General features: G+C 41.4%; 1 protein-coding gene across 1 annotated transcript in view; it reads right to left on the bottom strand.

Moving 5' to 3' along the window:
• Positions 1–4686: 4686 nt before the first annotated feature.
• Positions 4687–15867, bottom strand: part of LOC131470627 (cadherin-12-like) — a 133932-nt gene continuing 122751 nt past the window's right edge. The window contains exons 9-12 of the mRNA XM_058646575.1: positions 15680–15801; positions 11512–11632; positions 9405–9656; positions 4687–5960 (exon numbers count right to left, since the gene is read on the bottom strand). Of these exons, the coding sequence (XP_058502558.1) occupies positions 5449–5960; positions 9405–9656; positions 11512–11632; positions 15680–15801 (1007 nt within the window). The 3' untranslated portion in view covers positions 4687–5448. The remainder of the gene's footprint in view (positions 5961–9404; positions 9657–11511; positions 11633–15679; positions 15802–15867) is intronic.

Raw genomic sequence — 15867 nt, 5'->3', positions numbered from 1 at the left:
ATCTGATATCTGCTAGCCCACAGGACAGAAACTGACTGTACAGTAAGTTGCACTGTAAATCACCAAAACAGAGACGAAGAATTGGTAAAAATAAAACACTGAGAGCGAATGAACCGCTCCAGGGGAAAGAAAGGGAAATAAGGGCTGTGTGCATACATTTACGCCTTGTCATGGTTCGACAAAAGTGTCCATGTAGACGGCCCCTAATGTTCACTCATGGTTTTCACATGCTGCTCCTGTAATAAGGTGTTAAAGGTCACCTAACTATAGATATAGTTATATAGTTATAGAATATAGGCATTCGCAGGCTTCTGAACATAAATGACCTATAAGGATAGTCTATAAGGAAATCTCTGGTTTCACTTCTGTGGACTCTTTAGAGCAACTTTTAATCTTCTGCTGAGCATATAAAAAAAAAAAAAAAAAAACAATCACTGAAGTGTGAACTTTTTGACTCAACCCCATGGGGAGAGCGACACTGAAGAAGAGCAGCGGCAACGACGTTATTTAAAACTCTTGGACTTTGAGACATCAAGGAAGGAAGGGTGGATTTAAAAATCTTTGCTTTGCAGCTGGAGTTGGATGTAATACCCTCAAAGGGGGGAAACACAATGCTTTTTATCCACTGACTGCCTTCCTCGCCCTCTTCTGTGAGTGTAATCCCAAATATACGGTTGTATTTTTGGTCGTCGTCGTCGTCGTGTCTTAAGTGATTTCCAAGTCAATGAGCTGTGTGCGGCAGCGTGTGCCTCCAATTTACAGCGTCATTGGTGAAAATGGTGCACAGTTTCCTGCAAATGGAGCATTTACAGTAATTCCATGCAGTGTTAAGAGAATGCCTGTATTTTACATAATAAGACAGGATATAATGTGTTGAAATGCATGTACCCATTTGATTATTATGGTAATTAATATTCAAATTCTTATGTGTGAAATGTACGTGTGGTTATTGTACCTGAACTGGGATATTGGAGATACCTCAGTCTATTACTAATACTGCAACTTCTTTTTTTGCCTATTTTAACCATAAAAAGGTCAGAAAATGTCATGTGAGTGAGTGATTTTGCCCATTTTTCCAGAATAACTTTCAATATCTGGCAGTTATTTACAACTCACTGCATGTTAAAATAATTATTGTTTTAAACATTTTAAATGAAGAAAAACACTTTAGTTTTGAAGTGTGAACAGTATATAACATATTTAAAATAGCATTTGTTTGAGTTTTTGTCTCAATGTCCAAACACAGAACAAAAAATTGGAAACTTATGTACAGGCGTTTTTTCCAACTCTGTCCTCTCTGGCAACAAAGACGCTGATTTGCCGGCTTCCTGCAACAGCGTGAGTGAAATTACCGTAATAACCACAAATTGGTTCTGACGTGCAACCTCAGCTTTCAGAAACTGTTAACGTCACGAGCATAATCGTAGCATAATTAAGGTCACGCAAAGTGTGCGAACGTGACATTTGCGATACACTTGGGGTGAAAGGTTAAAAGAAATTGAAAATAAACAGTTGGCTTTGCAATAAGGGAATCAAATACTCATTGATTCACTCAACAATACTCACAATAAAAGGGCTGTGGCTCCATGCAGCTTCTCAACAATGTGAGGATTTGCCCTCTTCCCCCGCCCCCAACTTTCTATTTTACTGTAAAGTAATAATATCGTATTGATTTTTCACTATTTTCTAACGTTCAATAAAATAATTTAACTTCAGAGGTAAAAAAAACAACCAAAGACGCTGTTGATTTGACTCATGTAATTGTCGGCCTTCCTGTAGGACTTACGGCAAAGTTGTCATTGACTTTTTGGACCGTTCTGACATGATTAACATGTGTACCAACTCTCGTTCATGTACGTGAAACATGGAAAAAATTCACCTAATGAAATGAAAGCTGATTTTCATTTTCGTAAGCCCCGCCCACTTCTGCTCTTTCACTGAATAACTTTCAGTGAAAGTCGTTCAGTTGTAACCCTATCCCTACCCCAAGGGAATCAAACCTCCAATCTCCTCAATTTTTTTAATACTTTTATGTCTTAAATATCAGTACATTTTATATCAGAAAGTTACTTTTAGTTACTTAAGCACAGTAATTGTCATATACTTAAAGACTTTTACTACTTTAACTTTATCAGTAACATTGTAAATAGTGGCTCAACTTCGACCAACGTCAATTTCTCTTAAGATACTTAACCGACTGGTCAATAATAGTCAAGCATGGGTGACGGGAGGTGGGGGCCCCAAAGCAGATTCTTCTAAGGGCCCCGTAAAGGATTGGGCCGGCCCTGTGGCCAACTATGTGCTGTTTTTTCTCCTTGTGTTAATAACATCATTGCTTAACTCTCAGTAAATGTATTCTTAGAGAGAGAGAGAGAGCGATGACGGCTGTGTTTACTTACCCACCGCTGTCTCCAGGGGGCGGTCACCGGTGGGTTAACGGGGTTAACAAAGGAAAAGTGGCCACAAGTACACGCAGCATTACTCATATAAGATCAGCACATTACCTTAAAACGAAGCCGTCAGTTTAGGCAGCGCTGGCTATAGCAGCAGCGGCGGTGACAGCTTTTATTTTTACTTATGCGTAAACCCTCCCAGGAAAAGCGCGGCACATGCAAAATAATGCAAAGTGCCTGTTTTTAATTAAAGCACCCGCATGTATCAGCACTTTAATCTGTGAAAACAGCAGCAGCACAACACAAAAACACAGGGTTTTTCATTCGAAACGGAGGCCAACAACGGAGACGTAATAACTAAACGTGGTCCTGGATGCATTGTGTGTTCCTTTCTATTTGAGTCGAAACTAATTGTTCAGCGCCTGTAACAATAGACGGGGGTTTATTCAAGAAGGCGCCGGGACAAGTCGTCTTTGTTGAATTATGACAGCCAACGCTTGCACGGACTCTTGTATCGCTCGGAAAATCAAACGCTGCCAAACAAACACAAAGCAAACAATGCTCCCCCCGTCAAATTTTAAGCTCTGCAAATGGCGGCGTTTTGTTTTGTCCGCGTCGCAAAAGCAAAGACAAACGTTTGCTTGATTTTTTTTTTCCCCACTTCTGATACAGACGGCGCTTCTTGTTGTGATTTAAATTATTAATAAATGAGTTGCAAGGCGGGAGAAAAGTGGCAGTCAAGAGCGTGGAGAGCAGAGTGGACAGAAGCAGCAGAAACAGCATCAGTGCCATGACTTTTTGTTGTGATAGTCGCTCCCCTTCGGAGCTTAACGCTGCCAGATTTCTCATGTTTATGCACAAGACGACTGCACCCCCCCCCCACATGATGTCTCTGTTTGGTCTGTGTGTGCAGCCAAATTCCACTAGACTGGGTGAGTCACACTGTAAGCATTGTGGAAATGGTGTGTTTGGGGAAAGGCCATGAAGCAGCAGGGAGGCATCCTAGTGATCACAACCTCTTGTTATGCCACAGGAAGACCGTTTTTCATCCAGATAACCAAGGCACGCAGAGACACTGAAGCAAGTGAACACAGAGGAAATGTAGCTTCATTCACAGATATTTATCCTTTTACACTATCATTAGTGGTACAGACACTCTTGTGTATTAAGACGGTCCATCTATAAGTACTTAAGTCGGTTCAGCTTAAATTATTAGGGCTAATTAGTTGGACCAACCCAATGAAATCAGGCTAATGTTAGCCAAACCAAATACAGTGACTCAGCTCATGTAAATACTCGACTTCAACCTTTCTAAGTAACATTGTCCTGAATAAATTTAGCTGATTCAAGTCCATTACTGAACACTGGTCAAGTACAATTGATATTTTAGTTTTTTTTTTGGAGTATTTGAAGCTCCCTCTTTGCGCCGTCTTACCAGCATTGCATCTTGATTCAAATCTCCAAATCTACAGTACAATCCATACAGTATTTGTTGTGAATTTTCACTCCCGATGACCTAATTCCACCCTGTGATCTAAAAACTTGTGAAATCGGAGCCATTTTACCCAGGATTGTCTGCTATAGCATGACCAAGAAGATGAAGTAGCATGGCATGAGATGAGATGGGAGCGAATGGAAAATATCACATTTGAAAAGCTTGTGATTCATGACCCAGATCGTCCACACCTTTCTTAAAACTGAGGATTTATTGCGCTATGACATCATATATCTTCTTACCTTAACAGTAGAACTCAAAATGTCTCTGTTGTTACTCACTTGATGTCCGTTCAAATGAATCAGTGCACATTTACTGGTGTTCATTATTAAGGTCTACTGTACCTGTTGAATGTAAAATGGGGGAGAGAGCCAGGACAGGACAGGGTGATCTCTGACTGCTAAGGTGTCTGTATTGTCTGCCACTGGCTGCTCTGGCTTCCCTGCAGGCTTTCCATTACATCGTCATCATCAGACCATGGCAACAAAAAAAAGAGCTTCCAGCCAATCCATTCAATAGCTGAGGAAATTGGGCCATTTCGGTGCCTTACTGAATCGTCGATGTGACTTAGCAAAGACACATATTAGGAAACACTCACCTTAAAAGCAGTTATTTGTTGAGAAAAAAAAAAGTGAAATGTCAAAAAAAAAACAGTGGGAGAATTGAATTGGAATTGTGTGTCTTCATGGGTTGTCTGTGACTGAGTCTGTGACTGAGATTGGGATTATGGATTTTGGCACTGTTATAGGTCATCCGGTGTCAGATGGGATTGGCTCCAATCACCACAACAAAGGCCAATTTTGTCCAAGTGTGGTTTATTTAAGAAAACAGTGTTTTATTACACGACTGAACTGCTGTATTTAGCCCTAGTTATTCATCTTTTTACAACTCTAGTACAAGTCTATTCACAGGAACCCACCTAACAGAAACATACATTTTCATGTGGGCCTTGATTAATTACAAAATTTACTCGAGTGTCTCCAAAAAAAATTTAAAAATACAGATCGATGACGGAGAGATAAATAGATAAATACACAACAAAAAAAATCCTAATAAAACTCAGCCAATAAATAAATAGAAGAATAAATAACATTCAAAACATCTTTGGCCAAACTCAGGCCACTTTGTTGTCCCAGCAGGGTCCACATTGGTCTTGGTAGACGTCAGTCACAGCACAGTACTGTACTCTGAATGACTCATATGGGGTTCTAAAAGGAGCAACACTGGATCTGTGTATGAATTAGCGAGTGAAAGAACAATTATATTGAGGCACTTATAAGGATGCTGTAGGAAATGACAACATTTCCATGTGTAATGTGTGTTTCCCCCCCAAGAGGAAACTGAAGTGTTAGACAAGAAACAACATTCGATAGAAAGATAATTGAATGGTCGCTCTGCTCGTCTAATCCGCATGTTCCCACGTTGTTTACAATTCTGGGACTTAAGCATGGTAAAGAAACACATAAGAACAGAAAAGAGTGAGAAAACGATGGTGAAAACGTGGAAACTGAAAGAACACATTGTTACATATTTGCTTTTTTTGTGAGTCTGTGAACAACATCAGTGTTTGTTCTCTGTGGTTGTTGAGTCCGACTGAGATTCCGACTGTTCCCCGAAAATCCCCGCCAATGTCTTAAATCGGGGCCCCCAGTCGTTGAGGTAATCGTAATCCTCCTCGAGTTCTATAGCGAGGGAATCGATGGAGCTGAGCGACTCGGCCACGGAGCCGTCGCCCTCGTAGGCGTACGTGGCCAGCGAGTCATAGGGAGGCGCCGAGGTGTCCACGTCGTGCTCCTGCAGACGCTGGCCGATGAAATCTCGGATGTCGGCGTTCTCCTGAGAAACCGTCGGCCTGGGATTCCTCCTCATCTCAGGCTTGACGTCCCTGCGGAACAGGTTCTCCTTGACAACCTTGGGATTACGAAGTGTCCCCATGTCAAACGCGTGCGTGTCCTCCTCGCCCCCTCCCTCGTCGTCGTAGTGGATGACATTGTCGCGGATGTCCTCCTTAGATGACATGAGAGTTTCCTTTTTCTTCTGCCGTCTCAGGCCCACGTAGAGGACCACGATGACTGAAGGGACAAATCAAGAGAATTACACGTTAGAGCGCTGTCGACAGACACAAATTACTTCAAACACTACCTGTGATGAAGCCTGACATCCTAATAATCATGACTGTGGTGATTTCAAAGGATGTCATGATTTTTAGGTTACAATGTTTCTTTCTTTTCTTCTTTTTTAGATGACAGGTGTCGTCTAAAATGGGATATTAGTCACTGAGTCCAATTTGGTTCGGCTTCCAGAATAAATGCTGTCAAACTTGGTACAAATATTCATGTCATTATGTTAATTTGTACAAAATGCTGCCACCTATGTCAACATGGAGTATTTAATGAGTATGCTGCTTTCACACCACACCACATCTCATTCCCTTAAGCTACAATTACACATATCCCAAGCTTATTTGCAAACATTTGCTTATTAAAGCACTAAGTAAGATGGTAAATGGTAAAATAACTTAATTTGTAACTTAATTATGTGCTAATTCACTAACTTTCACTTGCTCAAGCACCAGGTAAGTGGGTTAACGCCAAAGCTAAACTTAATTATATGCTAATTGGCTCATTTTAGCTTATTAAAAGCACTAGATAAGATGGTAAATCCATAGCTAAACTTAATCCTATGCTAATTAGCTAACTTTAGCTCGTTAAAACACTAAGGAAGATGGTAAACCCCAAACCTAAACTTAAATATATGCTTTGGCTAATTCTAGCTGGTAAAAGCACTAGGGAAAATGGTAAAACCCACAACACAATTGAATGGTAATTAGCTAACTTTAGCTTGTTAAAGCACCAGATAAGGTGGTAAACCCACAGCTAAACAGTAGCTTGCTAATTTGCCAAGCTAAGATGGTACAACTTTAAAAGCTCACCATTTTCAGTGTCATTGCTTGTTCTGACATTAGCAATTAGCTTGAATCAACACTTTGTACTCACGCACCAGCCACTATATCATGTACACTCATACAGCTGCTTGCTTTTTCTAGTAGTGCTTCAGAATGATGATCTATGGACTCTCTTGATTTTAAACATGGCGTGGTTGTTTGAATATTTCAGGAACTGCTAATTCACTGGAATATTCATGCACAATTATCTCAAGGGTGACACACAATGGTCAGGAAAAGAGAGAAAATACCCAGTATGAGTTCTGTAGGAGAAAAAAAACATGCAGTAACTTGGTGTCGTGTGTGCCTAACAAAGTGAACTTCCACAGTATATAGGTAGTACTATCAGCTTCACATTGAATTACAGTAAAGAAAAGCATCCTTTAAATAATAGCAGTACAAAAAAAAAAAGTCACTAAAATTTAACCTGAAATTGATTGCATTTTCATTTTGTAGTACACAGCAAATAATGTGCAGTGACAGCACAGTAACTGTAAACACTGTTAACGCACGAGGAAATACCCAAAACAACTGTTTACTGGTTTTAGCACACATCGCCTCAGAGGGGGTACGAGCTTCTGCATATTTTGGGCACAATAGCACAGCAGAGTGTGATTTCTAACATGTAATGTTACAATGAATTTCCCCCTCTCCCTTTCTCCTGTCAGTGCAATCTGTCTCCCTCTGTCTCCCTCCCTGTGCAACAATCTCTCTCTCTCTCTCTCTCTTTTTTTTCCTGTGGGTTTTTTAATATACAGTTACATCTCAACGGAAGAGCAATGGGCAGAATAAAACTGAAGTCATTCAAATAAAAGAGTCCAATAAATACATAGAGACTGGGGGGAAAAAAAAGCCCTCAAGAAGGTCTCTATACTTTCATTTCTCCCCTCCTTCTCACTCCTTCCTTCCTCATTCTGAATTTGTATCTACCTGAGTAAAGATAGTGTGCCAGCTCCCCCCAGTGGCGCCTTCGCAGTACAGCAGCGCACTGGGACACATACAGCACACGCTTGTCAATGGCTGCACCCAAACCGCATCAGTGTGGAAGCAGAGAGATGAAAGTCTCTGTGCCTGGTCTATTTAATCTACCTCATCATTTCTCTGCACAGGAGAACAACGACAACTGGGTCATCCTGACAAATCCTGCACAGGAACTAAGTGGCTCTATGCAAATTTCCTCCCTGCAAAGCATTGTGATTTCGTTTTTCTTTCCGCGTGACAGTTTCGCCCCGGGGTGCGAGTCGCCTCGGAGCTCCGGAACACATCATCAGCAAACGTCACATCTCAGATGAAGTCGCTGCACTACTCCTTACACGTTAAACCAGGCTTAGAATGAATGAAAAAAGAAGGTACGACATTAAAACCACGGTTGAAGTCACATCGGTGGCTCATTTTCAAACTCCACATATTAGACAAAGGGAAAAGGTAATTACAGCTCAATGCAAAGGTCACGGCTACTCTTGACTCCCCACTGTAAAACGGGACCTTCTCTTAACAGCCGACGCACATTTATAATTTAGAAAACGATGCCATAAAGCGACATTTACTTCCTCCCTGCTATGCAGATGAGTTTGGACATTAATGGTAGGGAATTAAAGAGGGGGTTTTTATTTTACAACTGTGACCTTGCGGGAAATGTGCCATTAAAAGCCAGGGAATTCAGTTTATAGGGCCAAGCGATTCTCCCTCCGATCTCAAATGTCTGAGTGAACGACCTGAAATCATACGGGCTCTGTGTTTAACTGAGAGAGAGAGAGAGAGAGAAAGTGAGAGCCAGGCTTTGACGGTGAAAACACGGCACATTTGAAGTCAGGTGCTTTCAGAAACTGGAGCACAACTAAATGAAGATAGATAATAAAGTCTGTTATCGAGCACAGTAGATGTTAGTATAGGTTTTAACCCAATTTCCAAGATAAGCAGCATTTAAGGAAATGGCACCAGGGACGATTTTCCCTTGAGATTCCTTTGTTGTAAAGACACAGCAGCAAAGCTGGCGTCGTTGTTGTTCTTGTTGTTGTTGTTGTGACACAATTAGCACCGCTGCTGCTGCTTAAGAAACATAATAGACGCTGAGTCGTAACTGAAGTTAATTTGCGTCATCATTCTTCTGCAGAGCCAACAACAACAAGTGTGGGCTTATAGGGGACAAGTCATCCTCCTATATCCTCAAACACATCCACATCTCCTCCTAAACTAACAGCACTGACTACATCGTATACTTCCAGGGAATTAAATGACACACGGACTCAGGTGGAGCCGTTAAAAGTGTGATATCTTGTGCTAGTTTTCAGAAAAAAAGACATTTTCATCCAACAGATTGTCAGGTTTATGGATGGAGGCTGGTGGGGGGAGGTCAGATCCAGGCTAAAGGGACTCATAACCCAAGGTATATAGCTTCCATATGTGACCTATTTCCAGCTTCAACATCATGTGGCCTCACAAATCCGGTGTTTCCGGTCACGTTTACATTTACAAGACACTTCTTAATTATGAATGTTTGTGAGCCATGGAATCCAAATACAGCAATAGGAGAAACCGAAAATGAAGACTCTTTTCAAGCAACAGGTCTCACCTAATAAGATGATGATGCACAGGAGGATGGCAATCAGAGCTCCCGTGCTCAGGCCCACGGGCAGGAAGATGGCCTCGGCGCTGCAGGACAACAGGGATCCGTCCGACTCGCAGCCGCACACTCGGATGGTCAGCGTCCCCGTGCTGCTCTTGGGCGGGTAGCCGTTATCTTCAATCACCACGGGGAGCAGATAGATCTCCTGTAAACGCCGCCGGAAGCCACTGCGCTTTGTCACGATTCCGGCTGTGTTGTCTGAGAGGAAGGGGAAACGATGAGTTAAGACTTGGATTGCTTCTTTTGCTTCTTTTTAAGATTTGTGTGAAGCACTGTGCGGCGACTCTTGATGATTTGAGAAGGAAAAATCCTACATTTTCCCGAGAATCTTACACAGAGAGTGTAGATAAAAATGGACGTAGTAGTTGCTCATACGTGCCATGCTTTATCCTCTATTTTCTGCTCTAATTGGAGCATAATAAATACAAATGCTCTATTGAAAAAGTAGAGCTGAAACTCGCAATTTTCCTCAGGAAAACTTTAGAAATGCCATTGAAATGGAGTCGCACCCGAGACTGGAGGCCTATACGTCCATTCTCCTATCACCTTCACTCGGAGGACTTTTGGGATGTGAAGTTATTCTTTTTTTTTTTTGTTTTCCAGAAGCATCGGTTTGCGGATAAACAGCATGTGATAAATAATAGATAAAAATGAGGGAACAACTTTGGCAGGGTGGCCTGAGGCGTGAGGACGGCGAGTGGACCCGAGGTCGACAATGAATACGAGAGCGAGGGAACCTGCCTGTTTCTGTCTGCTACAGCGAGGCAGTCTGACCCTGTCAAAGCAGGTTTGTTCCACTGACAAAGCTCGGCACATTTTCCAGACAGGAGGGCCCAGGCGTTTCTCGCACACCTCGCATGTTTGTGCACAAACACTCTCCTTCCCTCCCCTCCCCTCCCCTCCCCTCCCCTCTTGTTGCTGAACCTGTCCGCCGTGCCCGCGGTGTTTCCATTTCCTGTCCCTGCCTATCAGATCTCGCCCCTCTATCTGGAGAGCGTGTGTGTACCTGCGGGGCCGTCTGATAGTCAAGGAAGCTGCGAGACAGTGTGTCCAAAAGGTAAAAAAAGGCTCAGAGATTCAGAGCGGGGGCCTCGTCGAGGCGAGTGAACGCATTCGTTTTCCCGCCCCGCATCCTGCCGTGTCCCACTTTTCCTGACCAGACTTCAAAGGGCTCGGCCAGCGCATACATTATGGAGGCATATGCCCCCATATCATGTGGGCGACTTCTCACTGTTTATGCTTCAACTTACTCCAGGACTTGGTCTCATGTGAGCACTTTTACAACTTTTTACAAGCAAAAATGTTGCGTTTGGCATCTTAAAGTTGCTAATTTGTGTGTTTTACTCAGCTTTGTCGAACCTTTAGACGTCAAAGACGACATAAGACCTATTATCTTCATTCTAAAACACTCAGGGGCGTAGTGGTTAGCACTCTCGCCTTGCAGTGAGAAGACCTGGGTTCGAGCCCCGGTTGGAACAAGGGCCTTTCTGCATGGAGTTTGCATGTTCTCCCTGTGTGTGCGTGGGTTCTCTCCGGGTTCTCCGGCTTCCTCCCACAGTCCAAAAACATGCAATGTGGGGATTAGGTAAATTGGACACTCTAAATTGACCATAGGAGTGAGAGTGAATGGTTGTTTGTCTCTATCTGTGTGTGGCCCTGTGATGGACTGGCGAACTGTCCAGGGTGTACCCCGCCTATTGCCTGATGTAGCTGAGATTGGCCCAGCACCCCCCGCGACCCTCTGGTGGAGGATAAAGCGGTAGATGATGACTGACTGACTAAAACACTCAGCCACGCTTCTGCAAACCACCACTGAGGTTCCATGTGTTAACCACTAGATGGTGCACTGCATTGTTTTGCAGTTAAAACATCATAAAGTAAATGTTTGTGTTCATATTAGTCACATCAGAACATGGAATCTTGCATTCAGAAATCTTTTGGTTACACATGTTTAATTTTTTAGCTATCTATGAATGCAAGGATTTAATTTCATCACTGTTTTCCAACATTGTTGACTGAAGAGATATCATGAGATAAAGCAGCTGATACTTACTTCCAAAGTCCCGGATGGTGAAATTCTTGTTGGTTTTCAAATCTTCCTTCACGGATTTGAAGGAGAACTGTTGTCCAGGTGGAGCAAGATCCTGATCTTTTGCACCAAAGGTTTGAATCACCTATGATAAAAAAAAAAAGATAAAATAAAAGTGGTGAAAATGACTGAAATGGAAACTCTGGGTTCTCTGTTCTTACATTTATATTTGTATTTTTTCAGGCAGTTGTTGTGCAATCATCCCGGTTACCTATCCTGATTTTTGTTTGAGGGTCATACAGAATGTTCTGGAGATAATCCTAGCTGACATTAGGCTACAGTGAGGCAGAACAGGCTTCCAGCCAATCACAGGACAAATACACAAACTCCAAACTCAAATGAATCGGAAACCAATTCTGCATGAAAACCAACATAGAAAACATACAACTCCACACAGAAAAGCCAGGTAACAGTGCTCTGCTTCCTTCCAGGCCCAGATTCCTTTAGTTTTCTTGTGTGTGTGTGTGTGTGTGTGTGGATAGTGTATTATGAAGATGAACCTTCTTTAAATGTACTAATGTTTAGAGCTGGCATCAGTTTAGAAAATAATACGATTTGTGTAAATCTAAGGAAGGGTATTAGGGCCACATGAAAAAAAAAACGAAATTAAGAAAAAGATAATTAAGCAGCATTGGATTCTGAGATTAAAGTCATAATTCTGAGAAAAAATGTCACACTTCTGAGATTAAAGTCAGAATTCTCAGGAAAAAAAAGTAAGACATGTTTTATTTTTTTATTTTTATTTTATTTTATTTTTTCTTCATGTGGCCTGGGTAAAAAAAATCTGAATTCTGACTTTAATCTCAGAATTCTTACTGTTTTCCTCCAAAGTCTGACTTTTTTTTAATTCTGACTTTAATCTCAGAACTCATACTGGTGTATTAATTTTTTTTACATGTGGCCCTTATTTGGTTTTACATAAAATGGGCTACAACAAAAAAAGAGTGAGATTATATTATAACAACAATCAGAGGAATCAAACAAATCCTCAAGTGACTCCAAGGCAGTGAACACAGTTATTGCGTTGGACTTGAAAAAACTACAACAAAAAAACAACAACAACTCAATGTGATGGAGTTTGTCCAAAACTGCTGCGGCTGTTTAAAGAGTTGTAAACAGTTTGATGTTTTCACAGTTTCACATCTGCTCTCCACGATGAAAAAGGGAAAAAGACAGAGAGTTTTGTCTGAAAGAACACAGAGCTTCTTCTTTTTCTTTTTTTTCCTTTTCTTTGCTTCCACACAGACACGCTGACTCAGCCTCCTCTGGACCAGACTGCTGATGGATTCATCCTCCTCCTCCTCCTCCTCCTCTTTCTGCCTCCTCCTCCCCAACGGTCTTGTAGCGTTTTGAAGGAACTAACTATGCTACCAGCCTGTTCTTCACCTCCGCCCTCCACACACACACACACACACACACAGACAGAATTACATGAGGGATGAGCTGATACATCGGTAAATATCACCTAAATGCCTCACTTAGCTGTAAAAAAAATGGAAATTTAAAAGTAGTTACTGAACTAATTTAGTCTTTGGAAGCAGGGTAAACAAACTTAAGCCATTTAAAAAGACTATTTGGCGTCAGACAAGGAGAACGTGGCCTGGAGCCATCCTTAATATTTACAATCAGACCTCCCACCCCGGTTACATCCACCTGACCATGTTGCTCCTGCTCTCGTTCACCTCCCAGTGTTTGAATAAAACTCCCACCAGAGCAGTGAAGCCCCCCCCCCCCCCACACACACACACACACACAGCACTCACTTCTCAATAATATTGATTTTCCCCGCAACCAAATTAGCTCGGCGATGACTCAATCTCGAGCTGTGTATCCAACAATAACATTCCTGTGTCATCTATCACACTTAATTGTTTTGGATTTTCTTCACGTTCGGACTAAGCATTGATGTGAGGAACAATGGTTTGTGTCGGAAACTAACTTTTAAGCCATCACTGTCCGAGTAGAAGAGCAGTTCATCAGACCAGTGTCCATCATCATCATCATCATTTACTCTACTCCCTTTATTATTATTATTATTATTATTATTATTATCATTATGATTATTGTTATAATTGCAATTACTATGATTTATTACATCTGTTGTAAACCTGTAATGTACAGAAGAGTATTAGGGCCACATACAAAAAAACGGTATGAATTCTGAAATTAAAGTCAGAATCAAGTATAAAACAAGTAAAAGACAAATAAAAATCAACTGCAAATGAAAGATTACTGACTATTTTGTTTTAACCTCTATTGTGTAAGCACTTTAAAGAAAGTAGGGCTGAAACAATTACTCAGTGAATCGATTATTAACCGATTATCGTCAAATTGTGGGTTTTTTTTCGTTTTTTTTAAGAAATCAGCTGCTTAAATGTGAATATTTTCTGGTTTCTTTGCTCCATTTAGCAAATAAATCATTAAAACTGGATAAAACAAGACATTTCAAGATTTGACCAAACACTGATCGACCCTTTTTTTCTTTTTTCTTACATTTTCTGACATTTTATGGACCAAATGACATAGAAAATAATCTACAGATTAATCAGTTGTGGAAATAATTGATATAGCTGCAGCCCTGTCAACCCATATACAGCTGCAACAACAAAAGATCAAACATTCATCCACAAACAAAAGTAATAACATAAAAAGCAATGAAAGTAAAACAGACAAAAGAGGGAATAAATACATTATTAATACCGAAACACACATGACTGTAATGAAACAATGAATAACGCAAATAAAACAATTTTCTTTTGTCTTGCACTCTTGTTGCGTATGTGTATTTCCCCGCTTCCTCTCCAGCACGAGTGGAGCTGCTGCTGCTGCTGCTGCTGCTGCTGCTGCTGCTGCTGCTGCTGCTGCTGCTGCTGCTGCTGCTGCTGCTGCTGCTGCTGCTGCTGCTGCTGCTGCTGCTGCTCTAACCCCAGCATTATCTGCTGCCATTGTGTGCACGGGAAATGGCTTTTAAGTGTGTTTGTGTGCATCTGCACTCAGCTCGGCAGCATTGTACGCTCCTCAGCCTGATAAGAGTGGCGGGCTAAATGGCGCAAATGTAAATGTAATTATACCACGCCTAACAAACCGATTCAGGCAGTTACAGCGTTCCAATGTGCATGGCTTTTTATAAAAAAAAAAAGGGAAACACATTAAAGAAAGAGGAGAACACATTATCAGTGTGCTTGTTTCCTTTGTGCAGGCTTCTTTTTTTTCTCATTTCACACTTGACCGCTCGAGCAGTCAGGGTTCCAGAGAGGAATCGATAATAAAAATAAAGAAATCATCCCATTGTATCACTTTTCCACACACAGCTTTGACCTTTTTTTAACTTTACGTCACTCAAGTCCAGACATGTCCTCCTGTTTGTGCCCGCATCAATCAAAACATACACTTTTATTTTGAAATTCTAGGGAAAAAAAGTCACAAAAAGTCATAGTACGATGTCAAATATGTCTCAAAAGGTCATAGTATATGTTGGACGTCCAAAATGTGATTACACCTGATCTGAAGGCAAAACTGTACAGTTGGCTGGTTACTGTTACTCGTTCACACCACAGTGGTTGCCTCACAGCAAGAAGGTCAGAGTTTGAATCCTGACCCTCAGAGGACACGTGGTAGAAGTATAAATCAAGATTAAAACATGTGCTATGAACAAGAAAGACAAAAAAAGCCTTTCCAAACAGACAGCTAAATATATATCAATAGTTTGCATGAATAAAAATGTGCACTGATATGGTTTCATTATCGAGTTAGAAAAATAAAACAAAACCAAACAATCCCTGTAGGATTGCATTAAAAGCACTTCATATGTCACTCGGTCCTTCAAAAACCTTCTCCAGCATCAACATGGCCTCCCGTTCCATTTCTAAGTGCCTCGACTCAAAGCAAACGGCTGAAAACTTTCAATTTCCACGCATCACAAAAAGTGCTGTTGATGTCAAACAGCTCTCAGGTACAATTTGGCACCTTTTTTAACGCAGCGTTTCATAACCACCTCCACACACACACACACACACAAAAAAAAAACAACAGCGCCCCTACTATCATTTACAGTTGTCAGCTCACTGATATATCAACACCACTTAACGCAGGAGAAATAGGGTGGGGAAAAAAATGAAAATGACACACGCACCTGTCCTGTTTTAGCGTTCTCGCACACAAACGTCTCGTAAGGACTTGAGAGTTCAGGCGGGAACTCGTTGATGTCCAGGACATGGATGGTGACGGCGACGCGGCTCGTCAGCACTGGACTATCTGAGGAGGAGAAAAAAAACAGAAAAAAAAATATTAAAGCCATGAGGAAGGAATTCTTTCATTTGA

This window comes from Solea solea, chromosome 1 (genome assembly GCF_958295425.1).
Source record: "Solea solea chromosome 1, fSolSol10.1, whole genome shotgun sequence".
NCBI classification, from domain to species: Eukaryota; Metazoa; Chordata; class Actinopteri; order Pleuronectiformes; family Soleidae; genus Solea; species Solea solea.
This window is presented reverse-complemented; position numbering and strand designations above follow the sequence as displayed.